Below are 15,304 nucleotides of genomic sequence, written 5' to 3'. Positions count from 1 at the left end.
AGTTCTTATGCTAAGTCGAAACAAATATATACATGTACATGTTCAATATCCTTTTTTGTTTTGTTTATTATTTTACAAGAGAATAGAATAAGTCAAGAAAACATGATTGTAGTAACATCTTATAAACTATATATGTTCATTCTGTGCAAAACATGTTACATATCTTCACAATCCGTGTATTTTTTTATTACATTAAAATATTAATTCTTATTTAACGGTCAAGTTTTGGCTGCTAACTGATGAACTGCTAATTGAACACGGAGTTCGATGCAAGCATCTTTTTCTTCTATGATACTTCGAATTAGAGTAGTCATTTTTTTCTGAAACAAGGGGATACAATGTACGTATAAATTACGTTAAAAATGAGTGAAATCAGAGATACAGGGATCTAGGAATCTTGTATATAATATGAATTATTAGAGATAACATGTTATATGTACCTCAAGTAATTGATTTTCTTTGACTAATTGAATCATAGCTGTCATTTCTGCTTCATTTGGTGAATGTATCCTATCCTTTGGTTTCTTTTTTTCCGGAACACGTTCGGATAACATTTCCATCAGTCGTTTGATTTCATTTCTTTCCTGATTTATTCTTGACTTTAGTAACGCTTGCATATTCAACAATTCTTCGTATATTAAACTCTCTCTTAATTTGTCTATAGCATTTTCAGGCTCAGGCTCTGTGACTGAAACTAAAATAATATAATTAATATTGTTTGTCATAAAGTAATTCTGATTATGATAATATTCATGATTTATACCATTTTCATTTCTCCTAGATGTATTTTCTTGCTCATTAGATTGTGATGCAACCACAGATGTTTCAGCAGAATCTACAATATCCTTGTCAACAGTATGAGTGTTTCGTTCATTTTGAGCGGTATTTGTACTTGTAGAGTCTTTATTGTTTTCGGAAACATGTACTTTATTGTTTAGTTTCAATGTCAAAGTAGACGATGCTTGTGTTTCAGGTTTTACATTTTCTGTATCCTCTTCTTCTGTTTTTGCTTTTTGAACATTTAATTCTACTGTAGCTTCATCATTCACTTTAACTTCTTCATCTAAGCTCTTTTGCACAGCACCTTCCATTTTTTGAACTGTTTTATATTTTCTCTATACAGAAGGAAAATGGGACTTTAAACATTGCAGCATAATTTTGACAAATATTTATGAACTGATAACGTTATAATCTGACCTTCAATTGCGTTATCATACGTTGTACTTCCCATAATTGTTCCTCACGCGATTTAGTCACGAAACCTGCGTTCATTTGCATGTGTATTTGTAAGAGTAAGGATTCTTGTTTAGATAACTCAGCAGCTATACTTTCTACAGTATCTGGAAGATTAACGCTGCCGGCTGAAAGTGGTGGGATATATTTTGTTAAGTGTACATTTGGGAACAAAGCTTTGCAATGAAACAACAAAGCTAATAAGAGTCTATGACTCATTTGCAACACAGGACTCAATGTCATTGAAATTGTTTGAGCATTCATTTTTGTTGTCTTTTCCTGAAATAAAATTTTACATGAAACGAAAATACGTATGTATACTATACTCAAAAATTAACTTTTTGCATACTCGTGCTGTAACATGATCTAAATGTAGTATAACCCACGCAAGAAGAACTTTGTTGCACTCTGGAAGTTGTTGAGTTAGGTGTATCAATTGTGCTTCTCTTTGTGCTACATCTTTTGTGGATGCTGCTTGTTCAAATCGAGATATCATTTCACTGTTCTCTAGCACAGGTTCTGGCAATTCCCTATAACAGCAACATCTTTGCTTCTAACTTTTCCACTTAACAGTTTGTTTAAAAAGTAAAGATTCAAATGACAAACCTAAGGAACAATATTAATAAACTTGTAGCTACTGTGGGTTCAAAATCAGACATATTCACAGCTTCTCTGTAGTTGTACAACTTTTTCAAATACTGAACTTTTGACTTTACTCCTGGAACCTTATATAATCCTTCTATATTCATACCATGCTCTTCCACAAAGTCAATGCAGTCCCTTACAACTAAGGGTAATTCAACACCATCATGACAACGACTTCGTTCCACTGCCAAATGTAGACTAACACCAAATATTGGTTGTTCTTCTATATAGATAATTACAAGAAATTTATTTAGCATACATATAGCTCCAAAATGGATTTATAAAATACTTTACCTCCAATGTCCAAGCCTTCTTCTCCTGTATGCTTTCCTTTCTTACGATCTTTCAATTTCTGTTTAGTTTTATCTTTCTCTTTCTCTTTACGCTTTTCTTTTTCTATGTCTTTCTCATCTTTGTCCTTTTTCTTCTTATCTTTCTCTTTCTCGCCATCCTTTTCTTTGCCCTCTTTTTCTCTAGATTTTTCACGTTTCTCCTTTTTTGATGGAAATTTAAAAGCTTTGGTCTTTTTTGATTTTGAAGGACTTCTGTGAGTTAAATTATATGCTAGTTCAAGTAATAAAGTAGTTGTATATAATATATAAAACAATTTTGTACTATTATAATCTATAATTTATTTATATTCTTTAATCTATGATTTATTTATCACTTCTTTGAATATACAGTACTAAAACTTTTATAATAAAGTATACATTTACTATGGAAATAAGGATTAAAATAATTAATAATATGAGATCATAAATATTTGCAATAAGTTTGTTCTCCATTAGAACAAAATTGTTTTTCTAAAATGTTAGTATGTAAAATACAATCAATGAAATCAATAGAACTAATTTTAGACCAATATGAAGTTTAATTAATACAACAGTGCTAACAATATGTGAAAATTAAAGTTACTTTGTGATGTAATTTTAATTCCAAAAGAAAAAAGATACTTATTTAACTGAATAGCATATAAAAAAAGTGGTATGAATAAAAATAACTGGTTTAAAACAGATGTAACTGTCAGTGGGTAATCAGGCAATTGAAAATAAATGAATAAGGACATAATTTGTAAAAGAATTTGATGTAAATTATTACTTTGTTTCTTGATCTTCGTCAGGGGAACTTTCACCTTCTAAGGTGGCATATCCTCGATCCTTTCGATCTTTCTTTTCCTTCCGTTTACCGCCAAGAAGTTCTTTTTTGGAATGTTTTTCGTGTCCGCCTTCATCACTGACTAAAAATATATGCGCGTATACATTTACCAACAGATTAATTAGATAATAAATACTGTATTTTAAATATACAATTAAAACGTGTCATTGAACAAAAAAGGATCTATGGTGTTTGACTAACTCGTATGACAGATGCATAACCTCATTTATTAAAAAGTCTGTTCCTTCAAAACGATTAATTAATTTGATAAGTAATGATACGTACAGTCACTTTCGTTACTTTTTTTCGCAGATTCTGACGCGTATAATCCTGGAAATTCTTTTTCTACATCCGGACTCTCGAAATCCATTCTCCGTCACTTATGATTGATACCTTAACCAACTTAAAATCTTCATATCGAACTATCGATTGTTACTCTCGAACTTTTTTCTCGAGTGTTCAAAATTTAGGCGCCAATTATTACATTCAAATAAAACACGTTTTTAGCTCATGTCTTTTGCTTCACAAGGAAGCCATGGTTTAAAAACATGACCATCGGTTTCTTTACTAGACATGTAAGTAAAATATGCTTGTTTAAACGATGTTGATGGGAATTTTCCGTACTCCATTGTATTCCACATTAGTCGCGCGTATAAGACACGATGGTTACGAACTTCATTATAAAATATCTGCTTTTTCAATGCGATCTATAAATGAATTAAATGATAATACTGCTGCAATGCAATTTGCATGTCAGTGGTTCATAATCGATATTTCGCAAAATTATCAGAAATCGATTGTATTCAAAATTGTTCCAAAATTTCAAAAAGATTAAGAACCACTGTTTTGTACATTTACGGCGACATACTTTTTCTTTCATTTTCTTTGCACTATCAAAAGTTAATTTATGAATTTCATGTTTTTCTAGTTCTATCGGAGGTGGTTTAATTTTAGGCAACCTTTTTGTATCCAGCATGTTCCATGTGAGAGTAGTTTCAGTTACAGATTTGTCTAAAAAAATAGTATATTGTAGCATACGAAAAATACAGTTTACTTACAGTTTACTTACGTTTATCCGCATCACTAAGAGAAAATCCTTTTCTATACATTAACCAATATTGCAACTGTGGCATAAAAAAGCATTCTGGTAATTTTGCAAATAAAAATCCTTCCGATGCCATTTTTTTCAATTCAACCTAATCATGGAATAATTCAAATATTATTCTAATTACTTTAATTTCAAAGTTATTAAAAATAGATTTTTGTACTTGTACTACGATCATGAAAGGATCTCCTGTATCGAAAATATCGTCTTCAATATTTTCATCAGAAATATCTACATCTTCCATATTGGAATCAGTAGACTCTTTTTGTGACTGAATAATATTTTGGTACTCATATGTTTGAGGATTTGGCGAATATTTTTGACTATTTCCTTCATTTTTAACAGTTCTTGTTTCTTTGCGCGAGCTCTTTATTGAACGTTCAGTAGTTTTCTGTACTGTGCTTAACTTTTTTCTCTTATCTGTATTTTTTAATTCTGACCGCCGTTGTTTCTGACTCATCAATCTACTTCTCATTCCAATGTTACCCCTGCTCTGCATTGATACTAAATCATTATCGTCAGAATCTGGTATACAAGGTTCCTTACAACTATGTCCATCATGTGTATCGTACACTTGTTGAGGAGCATAAATTTGTTTGAATGCTTCTATTACAGCTTCCTGTCTACGTTTTTTATCTGCAAGTAAAATTTCTTCTGGTTTTGGTAATGGCCCAGGAGGTACACTTACAGCTGACCAATGTTTATGTGAACAAACGCATGGTAATTTCTCCTCGCTTGGCTCAGGTGTTTGAATGGGTGTAGACATATGTATGCCACCTACTACTTGTGTGGGTGGTAACTCAGAATAATTTTCAGCGACACCGGTTATACAATACTTAATATCATCTATGTATTCATTTTCTCTTGGAATTCTTTTTACATCTGATATTACTAATTTGGTATTTGCTACTATTGGCTTTGAAATGTCCGTGACATTCTTAAACGGTTCTTTTTTAAGGGATTTCAGTTTCTTTCGACGTTCTTTCCATCTTTGTTTCTCCTCGTTATTTTCTAATATTTTTCTTTCATATTTACATTCGCAAACTGGTCTTATGGTTTGGAGTTTTGGGAGTGGCAAAGGACAGCCTACTTTATTAAATTGAGCACATTTGAGCCAACAAGGCATACTGTCCCGGCATCTTGTAAAATAGTCGATTAATCCTACGTCATTAACTGCTAATTTCCAACGTTCTTTTGGTGGTTTCGCATTCACGAATTCTTCTCTAATTTTATCAAATTCTTCATTCTTTTGATCTATTGTTGTTTGAATACCGTATGTATCAATAAATTCGTTACATCCACAAGAGTCTTGATTTTTTGGCCCTTCTGATATTTGAGGTCTACTATACCGTTCGATAAATTTAAGACCCCTATCTTTACGTTGTGTAAGGCACATATCATACGGAGATTTATAGAGATCATATTCAGGTACGTATTCGTCGCTCCTACGTGGACTTGGAGGTGGAGTATAATAAATTAGACCATCTATAACTTGCATTTGTTTGTCATCTTCATCTTTCTTTTTCCTGAATAACTTCTTCCCCTCGTCATCTTTTTTTTTATCTAGAACTCCTCCAATATTATACTTTAGTATCTTTTTCTTTGCTCTATTTTCACGGCAAAGACATGGCTTGCCCCCTGGCCGTACTGGTACTGTTTGTGGAGGGTAGTCAGGTTCAGTAAGGTGAACTAAAGTCTTTTTCGTTGGCAGTTTTTGTTCTGATTTTGTTCTCCAACCGCAAGGACCTTTACTCGGTAATTGCTTGTCTGCATCTTCATCAACCTTTGCAGAATCATCTACAGTTTCTGTGTATTCATATTCTGGTTGACATTTTGCTTTAGGTTCTTCTGGAAGATCTACTGGTTTAACATCATAAGGATAAAGATCAGAAGATTTTAACATGCTCTTCAAATTTTCTATCTGATTCCTTCTAAAGATATCAGAATCCTCATGTTGAATAGTTTGTGTATCTTTTCTTTTATCTTGTTTTATAGGCCTTTTCTTTTCACTAAATGATTTAGCTGTTTCTCTTCTAGCAACATTTGGTGGCACAATTGATTTATTACTTAAGCGTTTCGCTTTTTCTACTTTACTTCGTTTGATATTTCCAGAATTACTTAATTTTCTTTCAGATTTTTTTGATTTACTAATTTTTGAACTTTCTAACATTTCCTCTTTTTTTTTAGTTTTAATGTTAAATTTAACACTTGAAGCTTCTTTGACTGCAGTTGGTTTTTCACGTTTGGATTTTAATTTTGGATTCTCAACAGTCGGTTTAGATGATTTCCTTACGTGATTTCCTTTTTTTAAATGTTTAACAGACATAGTTTTAGTACTTATCTTTCTATAATCGTGTTTATCCTTTGTTGGTTTAGCAAGTTTACGGTCTGTCTTTTCATCTAATTTAGCACTCCGTAGTGTTTCTTTAGATGCCTTTTTCATTTCAATTTGAGTTCCTCTCTTGACGGTCGACACTGATTTTTTTTTAACTACTTCCTGACTGCTTTTGGATTTTACGGGTACCGACTTTCTAACAACTTTGGAAGTATCTTTTTTTATATTTGAATCTGAAATAGGTTTCTGCGATACACTTGAAATATATTTGCTCTCACTTAACGTTACTTTAGATTGTACAGGCGTTGCCGGTGGTTTTGGAGAACTGAGCTTTAATAACTCTTTAAAATTTGTTTCTGATTCTTTTTCTGATGGTGCTGTACGAAATACATTCCATGGATCATCGTAACCAGGATAGGTGGGATCCGGAATGAATTTTTTGACCTTTTTTTCCATTACTTGTTTCTTTGCTGCTATTGATTCTGGACTTGTGTAGCATTCCTTCTGCCGTTTCTTTTCTTTTTCTTTCTTAACAGGAGGTTCTTTTATTTTCTCTTCCTCTTCTTCTTCTTCAATTTCCTCTTCGTCTAGATCTTCTTCTCCTGGAATTTCATCTTCGATTTCAATCCTCTTTTGCGGTTTTATCGAAATTCTTTTTCCAAATGGCCCCTCACAGACAGCTCGCCCAGGTCTTGTTCCGCATGGAGGACCCTACAATTATATTATGTTATTATAAAGTGTAATATTATTTAAATTAGATAAACACAAAGCATACTCTTAGTATTTCCTTCCGTAACCTTTCTTCTTCTGCCAATTCTTCTGCAGTTAAAGTATGCACAGCACCCCAAGGACCTCCGCATATACCCATACCATGTTCATCTCCGCACGGTTTAAAATCTGCGATACTATACATTTTTTTCTTGGAAAAATCTTTCTCCTTTTCTTGTTTTGCTCTCTCAGCTCTCTGTCTTTGGTTAATTATTTCTCTCCTAAATGGATTTCTTCTGCATGATTTATCACCAGGATACTTTTTACAAGAATATGCACCAGCTTCGTCGGGTCTGAATTTTTTTCCAAAGCATAAACCATCTTGTTTTGTCCATGGTATATTGTCTTGACTCAACGTTGGAGTTATGTCTTTATTAAATATTTGTTGAATCGCACAAACACATGGTGGAACATTTCTAGGTGGTGGAGGTGGTGGACGTTCGACGATTCGACGTGGTACACGTACGACATCTTCTCTAGTACCCGATATAAAGTATTGTGTTTCACCTTCTTCGTTTGTGACACCATTTATAACAAGATTTGAAGTAAGAACATCTTCTGAGGCTATAATTTCTAGCAAATTTGTCGTTGATTCTGGAGGAGTAGGCGCTGGGGAATGCAGTGCCATAGATCCTATGATGTATCTATAAAACACCAAAATATTTTGAAGTTATAAAATATTTAAAAAAGAAGTATAGATTGATTTGATAATTGTTGTTACTTGTTTTTATTATCATCTTCAGTTATTGTATCTATCACAAAATAAGGTGCTTTTGTTTCTTTTGCTTTCAGGTACGATTTTCTAGTTTGTCTACAAGAACAACAACTGTCACATGTGGGTTTTGGAAATACCAGTTTTGTTATAGCTTCTATATCTTTTATCATTTTGTTTGCTTCTCTCTCCACTTTTCGAAATTCTTCATCCACATTTTGTAACCATTCTTGCCAATGTCGAGATAAATTCTTTCTACCGCTCGGATAAATCTTTTTTGGTCCATCTCCTAATTTTAGTACAGCTAAAAACCTTTCATCACTATTAGTTGGCGTTACATTTGCAACACCAGTCATTTCATATGTTATGGGACAAGTTGGTGGATCGTCGGCAGCTCCAGATATTATATAATGCGCATGTTTCTCACCTAGCCAAGATTTTCTATTTGGCCGAGGCGGTTGTAGTACTCCTGAAATATATGTATAAAAGAATGACAATGTAAAAGAGTAACTAATTATGATTTGCTTATGTTTGAGTATTTATTTACCACATAGTTTGTACTGTACTGGTCCTGATTTTTCACAAATTCCATTGATTGTAAAATCAAATAATCTGTTTCCTCCATATAATGGTGGAACATCTAGAGTAGCTACTTTCTCATTATAGCCTGTGTTATTTACTGTATCATCTTCTATGCTTCCTTGTTCCGACTCTTCACTTGTACTATCTATTATACAAATGTAAATAATTACAAATATTAATGTTTAATAATAATGTTTGATAGTAATGTAGTATACCTATACTATCGTTTTCTTCTCTAACTCTTTTAGTTTGTTGCACTGCAGTAGTGTTAATAGGAACATTAACTGACATAACATTTTCTTCCACTATATTAGGATTATTAGCAGAATCATTAATATCATCTGTTTTTACTTTAATTGGAGTACCATACTTCGATTCTGTGTTAGTGGAAGTGTTCACATTTTGTTTTCTTCTCATTAAAACATTAGGCTTTTGCATTTCTTGAGGATCATATTTAAAGACATTGAATTGGCTGTATTCATCATCTCTGGTTTTTTTGTAATTTGTTAGAACACAATCTTTAGGTGGTAATATTACTTTTGGTAATGGTAATAATTGATACTGTTGTTGCCAATATTGTAACTGATTTAAGTAGGATGCCCAATCTGGACGTACAAAGAGATTCTCTTCATAAGGAGAATCCATTTTTTGCCTCGGTGGTGGTACAGATAGTGTAGCTATAATATAATAAAATTTATATAATAAAAATATTTATAAATATTCTATGAATTAATAATGTATTAAATATTACGTTTAGGAGGTAATTCTGGCATTATCACAGGAGGTAATCTTTTGTGTAGTTCTACAACAGTTTCTGGCAAAGTTAAAAATGCAATAGCTGATAAAATTATTCTTTCATTGCAACCATAGAATTCTTCTAAAATTAACAATAACATAAAATTTAGAAAAAATTTGTTTTGTTACAGGAGTTTAAAATATATAAGAAAATACAAACTATATTTTTCTTCTTCAAAATAATTCCCTGTTAATATTTTATAGGTCTCTCTCAAAAATTCTATTACATTACAATTAGTAAATTCTTGTAATTTTTTAAGAACATCTGGTGGAAGAGTAAAAAATGTAGATACAATTCCTATTGACAAAAGTGATCTTTGAGTACGTCCTATCACTGTTTCTTCACAGTCCTGATGCATGAGACATTGTAACATTATTAGATTCTTCATCTATTAATTTAAAAACATTTATTATACTAATGAAAATTTTAGTAATTATTGTGTCACATATAATGTTACTGCTAAGTATTATACTTGTTCAATAGAAAAGTCTTGATACCATCGAGGACATGCATTGGTATCTTCTGCTATTGTATATCGTACTAACAAAAGAAATTGAAAATTTTTTAAATTCTACTACATGAGTTATAAAAATACTGATTAATGGATGCAATTTTTACCCAGTTGCTTCATGTAAGTTTTATCTGTTTCTTGATAATATGTTCTGTGCTTCCGTTCTTCTAACATGTCTTTTACCAGTGGTTTTTCTTTATGTACCATGTTGAATTTTTGCTTTATAAATTTCCAGTACTATTGAGAATTCTTTTAAGTATTACATAAGCATTATTTAATATCTTTCTTTTGCTCATATTCTATGTAACAAGTGAACAGTATTTGATATTTCAAGGCATTCATTTATCAGATATGTAGACATCAAAGATTAGTGAAACCATAATTGCAGCCATATTTCAGTAATGGATTAAAAGTACTGATCAAATAATAAATACTGAAAGATTTTATAACCCTGTAATGATCTCCATATTTTCTATTACTTTATTTGTAATAGATTTGTGATGGAAGCATTTTACATGTATTTCTTCATGTATGCCGAGATAAAATATTAGACATTCAGTCCAAATGAAGCAGTAATGTAATTAAAGAGTATGTTGTTTTGTTAATTTCATTTAATTTGAGTTTTTGTTATACTTGTAAATTTGTAAAAGTATGTAATTAATGTATAATGTATAGTTCTGTTAATTTAGTATTTACTGGAATGAATATATCAACAGTTATAAGTTCTATAGAGTTTATATACATACTATGAAACATTATTATTTCAGATATAACACATTACTTTTCTTACAAATTGAAATATGTTATATTATAATACATTTTACTTCATTTTTATCAATTGTATAAAGTAGTTGTAAAATTGCTAAAGTTATATTTGACTGTTAAATATAATAAATATTGTTATAATTAATTAACAATATAGTTAAAAGAAATATTTGACATAATATTATTAACTATAATTGAATGAAAAATATACTTATTGTAATAAGTATCAATTTATAAATAATATTCACTAATGTAAAGTAGAAAATTTAAAAATATTATCAGTGTTTTTCTTAGTATACTGCTCGATTCAACTATAACATTAAATATAACTTATATGAATTTAAACATTTGCAGTAATTTTTTTAATTTGTTCATACATCTATTACAATTATAATGTAACTTTTATTAACTTTTATTTAAAATAAAATAACAATGAATATGCCATGATCATGAACCTAAGAAAATGTAGAGATGAAATGTAAGCTTGGATTATAAACGAGGAGAGTGAAGTTAACAAGCCAATCAAAATAACACATGTAATTATGAAAATGATTATAACTAGATGGCGCAAAAATGATACTTTAGTAAGTGAGTAGAATATCTTGTTTTACTAAGTTTCCCCTGAGCATTTTTTGTCTCGAATATATTGCTTGGATGTCGGTGTTTGGTCTTGTGGGGTTGTAACTTGTTATAAAAAGGCAGAAACTTATTACTTACTGTAAAATAATATTAACATAAATTTGTTTTACCAATTTTTGGTAAGTTTGACTTACTTTTAACACTATCGTTTAATCCTTTGGACGAGTATCTTCACTAAATACTTATGATGCCGACAAACGGTGTTGTGGTTAAATTTTTAATTAACGTTTTGTTGATTTAAATATTAGTTTTTATTATGCATTATTAATCTTTGCATTATTTAATTTTGTACACTCAAAAAAGATTGAAATAACTTCGTTAAATTCTGAAATGGATCTTGAATTCAAATATTGATAAAATATGCTATATTTCTAGAATACTTTTGAGTGTTTGTTTCTATGATTAGACATAACATGGTACGTGGTGGTCGTGGTGGAATGATTAGAGGAGGTAGAGGTGGCATGGGACGTGGAATGGGTTTTCCTAGGAAGCAATTTCTTCCACGTCACCCATTTGACTATACATTGTGTGAAGCTGCTTTTCCACGAGTTAAACCAGCTCCAGATGAATCAGATTTCCAAATGGCACTATTGAAGAAGAACACAGACATGTGTCCTACAGCAAAGGAGCAAACTTCTATTTTAAATCTTGTAACTAAGTTACAGACTGTACTTGACAATTTGATTGTTGCTCCAGGCAGTTTTGAAGCTTGTGTAAATATCATTTTTAACCATTTGTGTTATATTTTTCAAAACAGCAAATGTTTAATAATAATTTCTATTTGTAGCAATTGGAAGAAGTAAGGCAAGTTGGTAGTTTCAAGAAAGGAACAATGATTAAAGGCCACAATATAGCTGACATTGTTGTAATTCTTAAGACATTGCCTACTAAAACTGCAGTAGAAGCACTTGGCACAAAAGTCAATAATGACTTGAAAAGTGTTAATCCAAAGGAAATCTTTCGACTTACTCACACAGAACGTGGCTTTGATATTTCTAACAATGAAGCTACAGTACGTGTCCTTATAACTACTCTACATCAGAATCTACGAAAATTAGAATCTGATCAGCATTTAGATGTGAAAATATGCCAAGGACATCTTGCTGCAATTAGACATTCCCGATGGTTTGAAGAAAATGCTCATCATTCTAGCATAAAAGTATTAATAAGATTACTTAGGGACTTGAGAAGTAGATTTGAAGGTTTAGAGCCATTATCTCCTTGGATGTTGGATTTATTAGTGCACAATGCTATAATGAATAATCCGAGTAGACAAGCACTACCAATAAATCAAGCATATAAGAGAGTACTTCAATTATTAGCTTCTGGACTCTTCCTTCCTGGATCTGCTGGTAAAACTTAATAATTTTCATTTAAGTCATTGAAAGTAACTTGTACTATATTATATACTGGTTTTGTTTAGGTATATCTGATCCATGTGAAGGTGGTAATATACGTGTACATACAGCTATGACATTAGAACAACAAGACTTGGTGTGTCTCACAGCTCAAACATTATTACGTGTATTGGCTCATGGAGGATATAGACCATTACTTGAGGGTACTAACAAACTTGCTGTAGAGATGAGTGTATGGGTAGGCGGTGTAGTCGCTAGTCCTTTAGATAAAGCATATGAACCTCCAACAGAGCAAGAACAACAAGAAGATATGGAAGAAAGCAATGAAGAAATGATAACTGAGAGTGGTTAAATCCCTGTGTAGCATAGTTGTATTTTATTTTCTGATCTTTTTGTTACGTAAGAAAGCAAAAGATTCTATACTATTTTTTATGATCATAATTAATTTGAAATTTTTATTATTTAATATAAAAGTTAATGTATTCAGTATTACATATGAATTTCAGTGTTGCATCATTTTCTAATAACAATAACATAATCATTAATGTTTATACATAATGTGTGTGTATGTAATATTCAATGAATTACAAAGTATAGTTCAATTTTATATGTGAAATAAAATCTAAATTACATCTATGCATAGTACTTACAATATATTTCAAAGTTCTTATAATGATACCAGAATTCATATGTACAAGAATTCAAGTTTAGTAACTCACGGAATAACAAATCAAGTCTTATATTTTCAGTTCATACACATGGCAGTGTTTAATACGTGAAATAACAAAATTGCAATAAAATTGTTTTTTCTATCCTATCATAAACAAGGATCATTTTCAGGAGTTCTACTTATACGAGCACAATTCACTGATCGGCCGTTAGAACCCGTGCGAACCGCTACTTTAAAAAGTTTTCCTTGTGGCATACAAATGCACACTTTGTACTGTTCTTGGCCGGGTGGATTTTGCAAAAATATCGGAGTAACAGGTATATTTTCAACGTCGATAGCAACGCCTTCTTTCGCGTCAAGAACAATGCTTCCATTGATGCTCTTTAAAAAAATATCAGTATCCGCACTCCAAACAATATCTTTGCTTTCCATGCTTGCACCTTCTGCACCTTGCATAGAAATTTGATCATCAGAATTTACAGTGAGACTTTCGTTCACTGGTGACGTGATTCTGTGAGTCTCCGCAAGCTTCACATCAATTTTTTCTACACCCGATGGTAAACCAAAATTTGGAAAGTCAGTAGTAAAGTAAATAGCTCCCGACCTGGGATCTCTAATCTCGAAAGACTCTACGTGTGCTATTGAGGTACCATTTGGTAAAACGGTAACTTTCACGCGTGTTTCATCCTGTGTTCTTTGATTGTTCACGTCTATTTGTATGCCAGCTTCATCGCCAGAGATTTCCATCGATTCGTCGCCATAACTCTGACAAATACCTGATCGCAAACACACCTGCAGATAGACATGTTATCAGCAAAGTGGAAAATATGGTAACGTTACATAGAGTAACACCAAGAAATAAACAAATTTCTATATATACAACTAGTAAATTTTTAATTTTTATATTATCTATCACACTTTGTTATATGTAAACAACTGACCCTATCTAAGTCAGTTTTTCCATAAAACTTCACAAGATTTTCATCAGGTATCATCTCCATCGCCTCCATTCCTTGACTGATCCGCAAGACGGCGATAACAGTTATATTAAGAAAAAGATTACATAGCCCAATTATCGCCAGGATGAAAGTCAAGATCCACAGGCAATAACGTCGTTTTGTCGATTTTTCGTTGGTCGTCGGCATCGTTCGAGAGATGAGCATTGTTCGATTAATGTTTTCAGAACTGGAAGTATTATTATCCAATAATTTATACGAACGTTGTAACTATTTCGACAAACGTACCCCTTGATGAGTGGACCGTCGCTATTGGACAAATTATCTTCAGCTTTGGATATCGAGGGCGAACCAGTACCATTTCCACATTCGTCAAGGATGACCGACATTGAATTAGAGTACTACACGTTAAGTATCCTGTACACTTCTTCCTTTTCGCTACAACAGTTATCAATGTAACGCACTATGATTACGAATCAAACTGCAATTGATATTACCTACCTAATAAAATACTGTCCATTTTTACGAGAATGTATCTTTGTGTGTGTTTTTTTATGTGAGTATGTCAGATAGTATGAAATCGTGAGTTACATGTTGAATCTTTCGTTTATCCGTTTACAACAGTAATTACGTGTATAATGTTTTGTTACGGATGTGAAACAATTCTTACCTTGGCCACAATCGGTTCAAGACCGTACAAACGAAAATAGATGGCCACGGTATAGTTGTCTCCACTGAATGAATGCACGAACCGTGTAACGAAAACTATTATATACGTATGATCTGCCGGCTGGCGCTTGCGCGCCCAAAGATCAATGCTGAATATCATCCGAAATTTCTACTTTAAATATATGTATCGAAGGTAGCAATATTCCAAACTCCTTGAAATTTTTTGGATATTTTAACAACCTCTCCAGTCACAAGAATTCATATTTTAATAGATTGTAATTTTAGAATTTTCGAACACTGGGATTCTGGAATTTGGGACCTTGGAACTTGAGGACTTGTGTGTTGACTTTGAGGTCATATATCAAGGTCATTAAAATTATCAAGATTTTTATAAATAATTATCAC

The 15,304-nt window shown here is 31.9% G+C and overlaps 4 protein-coding genes across 8 annotated transcripts; 1 reads left to right on the top strand and 3 right to left on the bottom strand.

The window, feature by feature from the left end:
* Positions 1 to 48: 48 nt before the first annotated feature.
* Rlip (Ral interacting protein) lies at positions 49 to 3,545 on the bottom strand. The gene is made up of 9 exons (XM_012285604.2): positions 3,319 to 3,545; positions 2,977 to 3,115; positions 2,173 to 2,423; positions 1,840 to 2,101; positions 1,583 to 1,763; positions 1,198 to 1,512; positions 764 to 1,115; positions 441 to 694; positions 49 to 320 (listed from the first exon to the last, which is right to left on the bottom strand). Exons 1-9 carry the CDS (start codon positions 3,401 to 3,403, stop codon positions 219 to 221), a joined length of 1,941 nt encoding a protein of 646 aa, XP_012140994.2. The 5' UTR covers positions 3,404 to 3,545; the 3' UTR covers positions 49 to 218.
* On the bottom strand, positions 3,537 to 10,609 carry LOC100882427 (uncharacterized). 4 transcript variants are annotated; one of them, XM_003699613.3, is made up of 12 exons: positions 9,950 to 10,609; positions 9,804 to 9,871; positions 9,491 to 9,719; positions 9,287 to 9,412; positions 8,751 to 9,212; positions 8,501 to 8,680; positions 7,963 to 8,422; positions 7,249 to 7,885; positions 4,302 to 7,184; positions 4,103 to 4,229; positions 3,902 to 4,044; positions 3,537 to 3,740 (listed from the first exon to the last, which is right to left on the bottom strand). In XM_003699613.3, exons 1-12 carry the CDS (start codon positions 10,047 to 10,049, stop codon positions 3,537 to 3,539), a joined length of 5,619 nt encoding a protein of 1,872 aa, XP_003699661.3. In that variant the 5' UTR covers positions 10,050 to 10,609. The 4 variants fall into 4 exon arrangements, with proteins under 4 accessions (XP_003699661.3, XP_012141013.2, XP_076394798.1 ...); XM_012285623.2 differs by lacking the exon at positions 9,804 to 9,871 and having other exon boundaries at positions 9,950 to 10,607; XM_076538683.1 differs by lacking the exon at positions 9,804 to 9,871 and having other exon boundaries at positions 9,491 to 9,680; positions 9,950 to 10,606.
* Positions 10,610 to 11,659: 1,050 nt separating this feature from the next.
* LOC100882319 (interleukin enhancer-binding factor 2 homolog) lies at positions 11,660 to 13,240 on the top strand. The gene is made up of 3 exons (XM_003699612.3): positions 11,660 to 11,959; positions 12,034 to 12,598; positions 12,670 to 13,240. Exons 1-3 carry the CDS (start codon positions 11,660 to 11,662, stop codon positions 12,954 to 12,956), a joined length of 1,152 nt encoding a protein of 383 aa, XP_003699660.3. The 3' UTR covers positions 12,957 to 13,240.
* Scgbeta (sarcoglycan beta) lies at positions 13,239 to 15,201 on the bottom strand. 2 transcript variants are annotated; one of them, XM_012285557.2, is made up of 4 exons: positions 14,732 to 15,201; positions 14,519 to 14,668; positions 14,216 to 14,459; positions 13,239 to 14,066 (listed from the first exon to the last, which is right to left on the bottom strand). In XM_012285557.2, exons 2-4 carry the CDS (start codon positions 14,617 to 14,619, stop codon positions 13,422 to 13,424), a joined length of 990 nt encoding a protein of 329 aa, XP_012140947.2. In that variant the 5' UTR covers positions 14,620 to 14,668; positions 14,732 to 15,201; the 3' UTR covers positions 13,239 to 13,421. The 2 variants fall into 2 exon arrangements, with proteins under 2 accessions (XP_012140947.2, XP_012140952.2); XM_012285562.2 differs by having other exon boundaries at positions 14,901 to 15,201.
* Positions 15,202 to 15,304: the final 103 nt, after the last annotated feature.

This window comes from Megachile rotundata, chromosome 13, assembly GCF_050947335.1.
Source record: "Megachile rotundata isolate GNS110a chromosome 13, iyMegRotu1, whole genome shotgun sequence".
Classification (NCBI taxonomy): domain Eukaryota; kingdom Metazoa; phylum Arthropoda; class Insecta; order Hymenoptera; family Megachilidae; genus Megachile; species Megachile rotundata.
Note: the sequence above shows the minus strand (reverse complement) of the source record. Positions and strands in the feature narration are given on the sequence as shown.

Bases quoted from the DNA above. Each gene is read 5' to 3' on its own strand.
- Rlip (XM_012285604.2), bottom strand. From the start codon at position 3,403: ATGGATTTCGAGAGTCCGGATGTAGAAAAAGAATTTCCAGGATTATAC. The intron at 1,764-1,839 runs GTTTGTCATTTG...TTGCTGTTATAG, and splicing joins TTATTAATATTGTTCCTTAG to GGAATTGCCAGAACCTGTGC. The intron at 1,513-1,582 runs GTATGCAAAAAG...ATTTTATTTCAG, and splicing joins TAGATCATGTTACAGCACGA to GAAAAGACAACAAAAATGAA.
- LOC100882319 (XM_003699612.3), top strand. From the start codon at position 11,660: ATGGTACGTGGTGGTCGTGGTGGAATGATTAGAGGAGGTAGAGGTGGC. The intron at 11,960-12,033 runs GTAAATATCATT...TTCTATTTGTAG, and splicing joins CAGGCAGTTTTGAAGCTTGT to CAATTGGAAGAAGTAAGGCA. The intron at 12,599-12,669 runs GTAAAACTTAAT...GGTTTTGTTTAG, and splicing joins CTTCCTTCCTGGATCTGCTG to GTATATCTGATCCATGTGAA.
- LOC100882427 (XM_003699613.3), bottom strand. From the start codon at position 10,049: ATGGTACATAAAGAAAAACCACTGGTAAAAGACATGTTAGAAGAACGG. The intron at 9,720-9,803 runs GTATAATACTTA...TTAAATTAATAG, and splicing joins AAGACTTTTCTATTGAACAA to ATGAAGAATCTAATAATGTT. The intron at 9,413-9,490 runs GTTTGTATTTTC...TGTTAATTTTAG, and splicing joins TTTTGAAGAAGAAAAATATA to AAGAATTCTATGGTTGCAAT.
- Scgbeta (XM_012285557.2), bottom strand. From the start codon at position 14,619: ATGTCGGTCATCCTTGACGAATGTGGAAATGGTACTGGTTCGCCCTCG. The intron at 14,460-14,518 runs GTACGTTTGTCG...TAATACTTCCAG, and splicing joins GACGGTCCACTCATCAAGGG to TTCTGAAAACATTAATCGAA. The intron at 14,067-14,215 runs GTCAGTTGTTTA...GTCTATCTGCAG, and splicing joins GAAAAACTGACTTAGATAGG to GTGTGTTTGCGATCAGGTAT.